An 8,662-nucleotide genomic window follows, 5' to 3' on the forward strand; every position below is an offset into this window, starting at 1 on the left:
ATAGATTTTCTTTTTAAAGACAAAGACAAAACAATTTAGTATCTTTTTCTCCTCTTTCTGTTAAACGATTCTTGTGAATGTGATTTTGTCTGGTAGCTATTGATAAACTTAGTGGTATCAACAAAAAACATTAAACAAATGTTCTATAGTTGGAATTTTTGGTTTAACTAACTACTGGAGTAAAGTTTGTTTAGATTCAATTTGAGTTTGTTCAACAATATTATAGAATCATGTCATATTTATCCTACTTTCAGAACTACATACTTAGATTAAGTTGGAACTTTACTAACTACGCGATTTAATTATGTATTATAAATGATTACGTGATAATCGTAATAAATTATGAAATTTATCATTTCTTAGGTCGGATTTTCCTGACCGTATGATGCAATGAGAGGGGCAATAATTTGAATGACTTACATATAGTCTATAGTATGAGCAAGTTCACGTGCAAAACGACACATCAGCCATAAAGCTTACTCAGGAAATCTCTCGTGTTACTTCCTGTTACAGACATCTTTGATGTTCAAATTTTCCAAGTGTTAGAGTTTCCTGCAGGTCTGTCATTCTTAATCTTCAATTCAGTGTAATTACATTAAAGTATATAAAGTATTAATTACATAGCAGATGTTTATGGGGAATGGTGACCACCTATCATCAGGTGGCATTTGCCAGTCATACTACTTAAAATAAAAATAAAAAATATATTCAATTACCAAATGTCGATGTACAATATTGTTGGAACTCTGTTAAATTATAAGTGCGCTTAAATATAGCGTGAGCTTAAACATTTACAAATATGAATTAAAAATAGTTGTATACTGTATAAATCTTGACCGCGTGAAACGCAATCGCAATTTCCATCCTCTAGGCGAAAACCGATCTAGCCCTCCTGTCACCAGTAGAGGCAATTAATGTTAATAATTCATATGTAAATTAATATTCATAAAGTAATTTTTAAGAAAAATATCTGAGCCAGTGTGATAACGGTTAAAACGAGTGTATACGGTGTGAATGTCTTAAATTTCTTAAAGTACCAATGTTATGGGTAAAAGTGACCACTCACCATGAGATGACTAGCGTACAAAGTGGAACACAGCAATATAGATATGCTTGGCGGTGGGGTTATAGTAAAATAGGTGGAACCTTCTATATTTGCACAGAACCCCTCCTATTGGATACAATGTTATTTCAAATCATTGAAGTTCTGTCTTCTACTCATACTTTATTTACTTTGATCTATGTGTATTTATTTTCTTAGTATACATCAAAATGACTTACAAATATTTTATCATTTCATTTTATATTTTATTTTTATATATTAGTGAAAAATATATTAAATTAGATGAACTGTACTTTCATATTACAAAGTATTTATGTCATTTCATAAATGTTTTATTTCCACAATTATATTTATTTGTTTTACAACACGGCTCGTGTTGGATTTCAATGTTTTGCTTAACAGTTGATAAACAATATCATAAACGCATAAACAATATCTATAAAATTAAATAAATGGTTATTAAAACAAATGTTGAAAATTACTTAATATTATTTTGATTATATACATAAACACGTATATATTCTGCTAAAATTGAAACCCACGCAAGAAAACCACATGCGGAAGATTATATTGAATAATTGTTCCGTCGTTTGCGTCTACTACGCTTGCATCATTCAATTGACAAATTTATAATTAACATTATCATCGTAGTATTAAGATGACTCTCATCCCTGCTACCGCAACGAAAACGTCCCAAGCTCAACGAAAGTATACGCGAAAATCAACCGTATACACGATGAAAAATCATCAGAGCAGTGCGTCAATACAAATAACAGAACGTATTAAATAATTCCATTGATCCTTATGAATCACTAGGAAGCGTTTACGAAGTTTTATAAACAAGATCTATCGTCCCCACACGCCATTCAATTGTGAAACTTCGAACGAGACGCACGCGCTGCTATAATGGCAACCACCGGTTCTAAAGTTGCCCTTCACGTTCTAAACGCAATTAGTTTAATAATCGGTCTCGCGATCGCATCTGCTTCAATATGGTTCTTCTGTCAAGTTAATGAATTTACCAGATTGAGGAACAGTAATCATTACTTGCTCGACTACACCGTGTACTGGCCTCAGGCCATACCGTGGCTATTCTTCTTCGTGGCGCTGTTCGTTATCGGAGTTTCGGCGTGCGGTTTCGCCGGCGCCCGGAAGAAAAGTCGGGGCCTGTTAACTGTGTATATTACGATGTCGTCGATAGTGATACTGTGTTTGGTCGCCGCTGCCGTTCTCTCCTTGGTTTTTGCTGACAACAAATCAACGGATGACTTCGTCAAGGACACGGTATGGGACGTGTATTTCCAAGCGAAAATCGACACGGAAGTAGCCGAGTCGTTTGGTGTTATCGAGAGAAAGCTGCACTGCTGCGGCGCTGATAGCCCGAGGGATTACAAGAACTGGAAGTCTGAGTTCCCTATGTCGTGCTGTGACGTATATTACCACGGATGGTTGGAACCTTATACGATTGATTGCGAATTCACGAATAAATTGGCCAATGAGAGGCACGGGTGTTCTACGGTCGCCGCTCAGTACGCGAGAATTGCCATCAAGGTTTTGTCCGCTGCGTCTATATTTACCGCGTTTATTGGCATAATGAGTGTGGTGGCCGCTGTTATGTTATCAAGAGCGCTCGAGAAGAGAAACCGTCCACCAGTCCAGCACGAGTCAGAGAGCAAAAAGGTTTTACTGTAGACTAATGACGTAAGTGTTTCTATGTAATTTGATTACGTTAAAATGTCAAACATTGTAATGTATCTTTTTTAAAAACATTCCATGATTTGAAAATGTTAAAAGTAATGGTTCATTTAAAATATTTTATGTTTCAAACGAAACATGTTGAATGACTTGTTTCGTAACAAAACGATGTTTTTCCATGACATACATAACTATAAATGTTCAAAACAGCTCTTAAAATATTTGTAAAACTTGTTCTAGCAGACAAATGATTATTGCATTACGTACAAAATATAACAAGAATGTATGATTTTTCTGTATAGAAGTTTTTCTTTTCTCGTCTGAGAAAACAAGTAACTTCAATATATGAAGGCGTTAATTCAACGAATAAACATTCAGCATACAATATGACGGAGCTAATATCACGCGCTTACGTGAAAAAATATCTTAAAGATAGATGCATACTGTTAAAACGACATGCTAACAATATAAAAGCTAGCGAACGATGCACATACATTATTGCCACTACCAATACCTCGAGTAATATAATTACATTGTTAAACGTCTTAATTACAAAAGCAATCAACCTAACAAACAGAATACTTATTTAACGTTTATTTTGATTGACATTTCGACATTTGACATCAATAAAAATTAGTTTGTATATATTATTGTAGTCTCATTAATGACTGGTATTAATTATGTTAATAAATCGAAAACTATATGAAATTATTGGACATTAAAGAATTAATTGAAACTATTTTTCGATAACTTGTTAAATATATATACATAAAATACACCAATGCGTTGTATACACTCACTGGGGACAAGTATAATTACATTTTTATTCAACAGTGTGCGTTTTAGAATAATTAATTAACTACATGAGTCATTAATTGACGTGTCGTTTTAACAGTCTGTTTCTAGCAATCTTTAAGCTTAAACAAACTCAAAATGTGGGGTATGATTTTTTAATAATAGTATTACAAAATATTTTACTGTCTTAAGACTGTTAATTTAATTTGAATAAAAAATAAGATATATTTTTTTTAAATAACAAATCATATGTAAATAATCATAAACATGCATGTTTAATTAAGAAGGAATCTAGTTTTTTAATTATTTATTTAATAGTTTTAGTCTAATAGATGATAAGTAATCTTAGTAATAAAATAGTTTATAATATAATCGATTTGTTAGAAAGTAGGGCGTTATGGGTTTTGTTGTCCCTCTCCAACTCATTTAAGTGTGAGGGAGACAGATGTATACAGTACCTTGTAACAATGATAGTTTTATTAATAAAGTGTGGAAAAGAATCTAAGTAAGTCTGGAAATATACGTATAATGGATGTCTACAAGAGTCAAACTATTGTACAGTGATTGATTTGATGTTATATTATTTTATCTATATATTTTTGTGTAGCCGTAAGTTTTCATTGTGTATAATAGATGATTATCTATGTATCTTGTATTGTGGTTGATTGGGAATTATTATTACGTATTTTAATAGTATTATACAAAGTATAAAGATTATATTTAATTAATAATTAGTACAGTTTTAAGTTCAACATTGCATTTTGCAAAGGTGATATGCTTTAAGGAATCTTGTGTATTTTTTTTTTTTTTGGTTGATAAAATGGCGCTATTTTTATGATTGTTTTTATTATTTAAATACATTTAAGTTTTAAGTAACGAATTGTAATTTAATGTATTATGTATTATCGACTGCAGCCACAGTGGTTATGGATATTTAATTACTTTTGTGATAATTAATTACGTCGATAAATGTTTTAACTAAATGTGGTTTTTAATACTTTCGACGATTATTAATGATTGTTTTAGAATTTATAGCATTGTGTTTAATATATGTACATGCCAAAGTATTCTAATCTATTATTTTAACGTCATATTATTAACATTGTAACACTAATTTTACATTACTGAGTAATTTCAGACCACTAAGGCTAATTCTAATCCTGTGGTTATTCGTTTATGGATAAATGAAGTTTAATAACAAATTAAATCTGGCAATTTTTAATTGAGGTCAAGTTAAATGTATCTTCGTTTGATGCGAACTCTTCTCTCTGAAATGTGCACAAGAATATTAAATTATTAATTTCGTTACTTTCCTCTAAATACTAAAACCGTAATGGTCAGAAAAAGTGAGATAACTACAGGTTCAAACCTGGACAAGCAAGACGTTTTCATGTACATTGAGGGAGTTTTCCTTCATGTCAAATGAGAGATGAAAATCTGTCACATGTGAATCAAGATTAGTGGAATAATTGATCTGACAAACGATATTTTCAATTGGAGGCTTTCGTTTTACTTCTTTTAATTCCTTTGAAAAAATTTCACAGATTGAATACACGTATTCCTATAGAATAAATTGGCAAAATTAACGTTTATTTTAAATAAAAGGAAAGCGTTTGTCTCGAAGGCCACGGAAAGTATGCACACTACGTGTTGTTTTGCGTAATAGACATCGCGATCGCATCAGCTAAAGTATTGAAAACAAACTATGTCATCGAGAACCGGCTTAGATGTTAGTTAAATCACGTAGATCATTGATTTTATTGCGCGGGACGGATACGACACGACTTATACACGACACGAAGTTTTATAGTATTTTATTTTGTTATTATCGTTTCTGTTTTAGTTTAAATGTTTAATTGTATAATGACAAATAAATTCAATACAGAGCGATGTATTTAACAACACAAATAACGTGTAACAGTATTTAATGTTACATCTTTAATTAAAATTAGCAAACCGACGGGAAGTGGTTTATTAAATATCTTCGTCACACCTCTCTCCGCTCGAGCGGGGCGTTATCGCATCGTCAAGTGTAAATCAACGTATCTTAACTATTGACTACGCTGCGCACGAGTTTATAAAAGCAGTCGGTATATTGCAACATTTCTCATACCACTGCCAGCTACCATTCGGGTCGGACGTTTTTAAAGATGGCGAAAGAAGAAATGATCAAGGGTGTTCTGTATGTGTTGAATGTGATATACGCCGTGTTCGGGCTCGTGACAGCCGCGACGGGCATCTGGTTCTTTGTGCAGCTGTCAGAATTCGTGGCCTTGAGAAACAGCAACCATTATCTCTTGGACTATAGAGTGTATTGGCCGCAGGTGGCGCCATGGTTCTTCATACTTTTGGGACTTTTCGTCATGATGGTGGCCTTCTGTGGATGGTGTGGTGCCAACAGGGAGAGTAGAGGCCTACTCGGTATCTATGGATTATTCCTCATGCTTATTGTCCTCGGACAAGTGATCGCAGCCACATTGATCTTCGTTTACGTTGACGGCGAATATACGGACATATTTATAAAGGATACTGTGTACGATGGATATTACAACTCGCAGTCCAACCCTGACGTCTTCAAAGCGTTCGGACGAATCGAAAGGAAGCTGAGATGCTGCGGTGCGAACGATGCCAGAGATTACAGGAGCTGGAGGAACGACCTGCCGTTGACCTGCTGCCAGGACAGCTACTACAGAGCGACATGCGACTTCACCGACAAGGAGGCTAATGAGAGGTTAGGTTGTGCTAAAGTGGCGTCCGTGTATACAAAGATTATCAGTTCATCGGTCGCCGGTGCATCTCTGCTCATATCGCTGGTCGAGATCACGGGAATCATTCTCGCCTGGAAGCTGTTCAACACATTGAGAGAGGTTGAACATTATATCACGGAGCGCAAGGAGGGCGAGACGGAATGTTAATAATCGAGGTAGTATTATAATTGTAATGATTGTGTATTTGGTTTTACAAAACATAGCTTATTGATGTTGTATCGGCTATTGTGACCGGGTCGATGCCACGCCTGAATAGTTCAGCTGCGAATCTATTGTACTCTTGAATATGTTACAAGTATGTAACGCTTAATATGTATATACGCTAAATACCATTCGTAGGACTTTGTCAATCAAAGAAGCGTGTTGTATATAAAGCAGATATTTTTGAATTTTCATAATTAAGAATGACGTCATTTGAAAATTCAAGATGGCGGATATAAGCGCCGTGCTTATAAATGTATGTTGAGGAAAATATTGCTTATGTTAATTGCGTGAATTCCTGATATACTAGTTTCTCGCGTAATTGTTTGTTGAGTTGGAGGCCACGGTCACCATAACTGGTACGAATGTTATCCTTAGCCAAATTTTACCACCGATTCTGTATGGCCTACCGTAAATGCAAGTCTGTTCTTTAATGCCTTTAGTATAAAGTCCATAATTCCCTGAATTCCGAACCGAATTCGACGAATCGAGTCGAATCCTGGGCGATTTTCTTTTGAAAGTTTCTCTTCCAAGGTTTTATCTTTTTTTTTGGAATAAAATTCGTTTCCTTAGTAAGGAAGTGTTTGAATTTTTATTCATCGTTAGTTTTCGAACTGACTTCTGCTCTTACGTTACCATTTGTGTCATTTAAGTGACTTTATTTTATAATATTCTATTGTAATTTAACTACGATATAGTTTGTAAATTTTCGGTAAAGTTTTTTATATAAGAATTTTTATATTATCATCGTAATAAATTAAGATTTCAATACGAAATATCAGTATTTTGTAAGTTTTACTTGTATATTTTAATTTTGATCGCAGCTTTATTTGTAATGCAAGCTATAATTATATTATGTAACGGTCCTATCTCACGAACTAGAATCGAATCTGTAATATTGGACTCTTGCTTTCACCGCTGGTATAGAACGTCTTATCTCATTAAATCTAATTAAAATCGTGAATCTTTTAACTCTTAATTATATTTATAATCTTGATAAGGGCCACACCTAGTTCAAAGTTCATTCGACGCCTTATTTAATCATTAATTTCCTCCTTAAGTCATGAATCACTTGTTTTGACTCATAACTCGGTATATGACCTCGATGCCCCACGACAGTAGCTTGTAACAAATGCTTGGTTATGCAAGTTAGCAGAGTACATCAGTGACCTTCTAATGTATGGTTTTAGTGTTAAGCCTTATAGCGACCTTATTAGAATATTTATTTATTTATACTTTATTGCACAACATGTAAAGCAGATACGATATATTATGAGATACAGAAAAAAGACATAAACTATACATATATTATAATATGCATGATAATATATTATATGTATGTATATACATGTATGTCAACTATATGTATAACATGGTTTAATTATTTGTAGTTCAGTTTTGAGTAGGTGTTGTTTAATGTTAAATGTTTTGAAGTATATAATGGTTGAATATTATAATTTTATCTCGCAAGAGCGATTAGGTACAAATATCAAATACAATTGTAAGCTGTGTGCTTGGATTGTCGTCTTGTAGTGGGGTATGAGAAAAATTCGACCTCGGCTCGCTTAGCTAGTAGCCTCTAATTTGGTACATGAGAGATGTTAGCTAAGCTTAGAACTTGACTTTGTTTATTTTGAGCGGAACTTATGCTGCTACAAATAACCTATTTTTTTTTTATTTTATAATTCGAAATTCGAAATACAATAAACAATATGTATATGAATAATAATTATATATATATATATATATTTATTTTTTTAATGAAGTTTTTATTCCAATTTATAAAAGTAACGTTTATGTTTATCTATTTCCGAAACTGTTACATGTATGTATTTTGAATATTTTTAATATAATTAGTATGTACGTACGTACGAACCTCTTTACTTAGTATGTATGGGCTTGTTTGTTTACGTTTCGACATAGGATTGTGTAAGGTCTTTTTAAGGTCCATCGAAGCTATAGATGGCTTACGACACACGTTTCGTAACTATGGATAAAAAGTAGGCCGCGACCGAAACACAGGTGTGCTTATTATATGTATTATTTGCGAAACCGCTTGAATCTAATATTAATGGTGCCATCTTATTGAAAACTTGTATTGCGACATAATTTTTATACCTAACGAAAGTGCTATTTTAAT

At 33.2% G+C, this 8,662-nt stretch overlaps 2 protein-coding genes across 2 annotated transcripts; both read left to right on the forward strand.

Annotated features, from left to right (window-relative positions):
* Positions 1 to 1,910: 1,910 nt before the first annotated feature.
* LOC125074079 (23 kDa integral membrane protein-like) lies at positions 1,911 to 4,536 on the forward strand. The gene has a single exon (XM_047685324.1). The coding sequence runs from the start codon at positions 1,970 to 1,972 to the stop codon at positions 2,753 to 2,755; it is 786 nt and encodes a 261-aa protein (XP_047541280.1). The 5' UTR covers positions 1,911 to 1,969; the 3' UTR covers positions 2,756 to 4,536.
* Positions 4,537 to 5,393: 857 nt separating this feature from the next.
* On the forward strand, positions 5,394 to 8,251 carry LOC125074080 (leukocyte surface antigen CD53-like). The gene has a single exon (XM_047685325.1). The coding sequence runs from the start codon at positions 5,704 to 5,706 to the stop codon at positions 6,466 to 6,468; it is 765 nt and encodes a 254-aa protein (XP_047541281.1). The 5' UTR covers positions 5,394 to 5,703; the 3' UTR covers positions 6,469 to 8,251.
* The last annotated feature ends 411 nt before the right edge of the window (positions 8,252 to 8,662 follow it).

This window comes from Vanessa atalanta, chromosome 26 (assembly GCF_905147765.1).
Source record: "Vanessa atalanta chromosome 26, ilVanAtal1.2, whole genome shotgun sequence".
NCBI lineage: Eukaryota > Metazoa > Arthropoda > Insecta > Lepidoptera > Nymphalidae > Vanessa > Vanessa atalanta.

Bases quoted from the DNA above. Each gene is read 5' to 3' on its own strand.
- LOC125074080 (XM_047685325.1), top strand. From the start codon at position 5,704: ATGGCGAAAGAAGAAATGATCAAGGGTGTTCTGTATGTGTTGAATGTG.
- LOC125074079 (XM_047685324.1), top strand. From the start codon at position 1,970: ATGGCAACCACCGGTTCTAAAGTTGCCCTTCACGTTCTAAACGCAATT.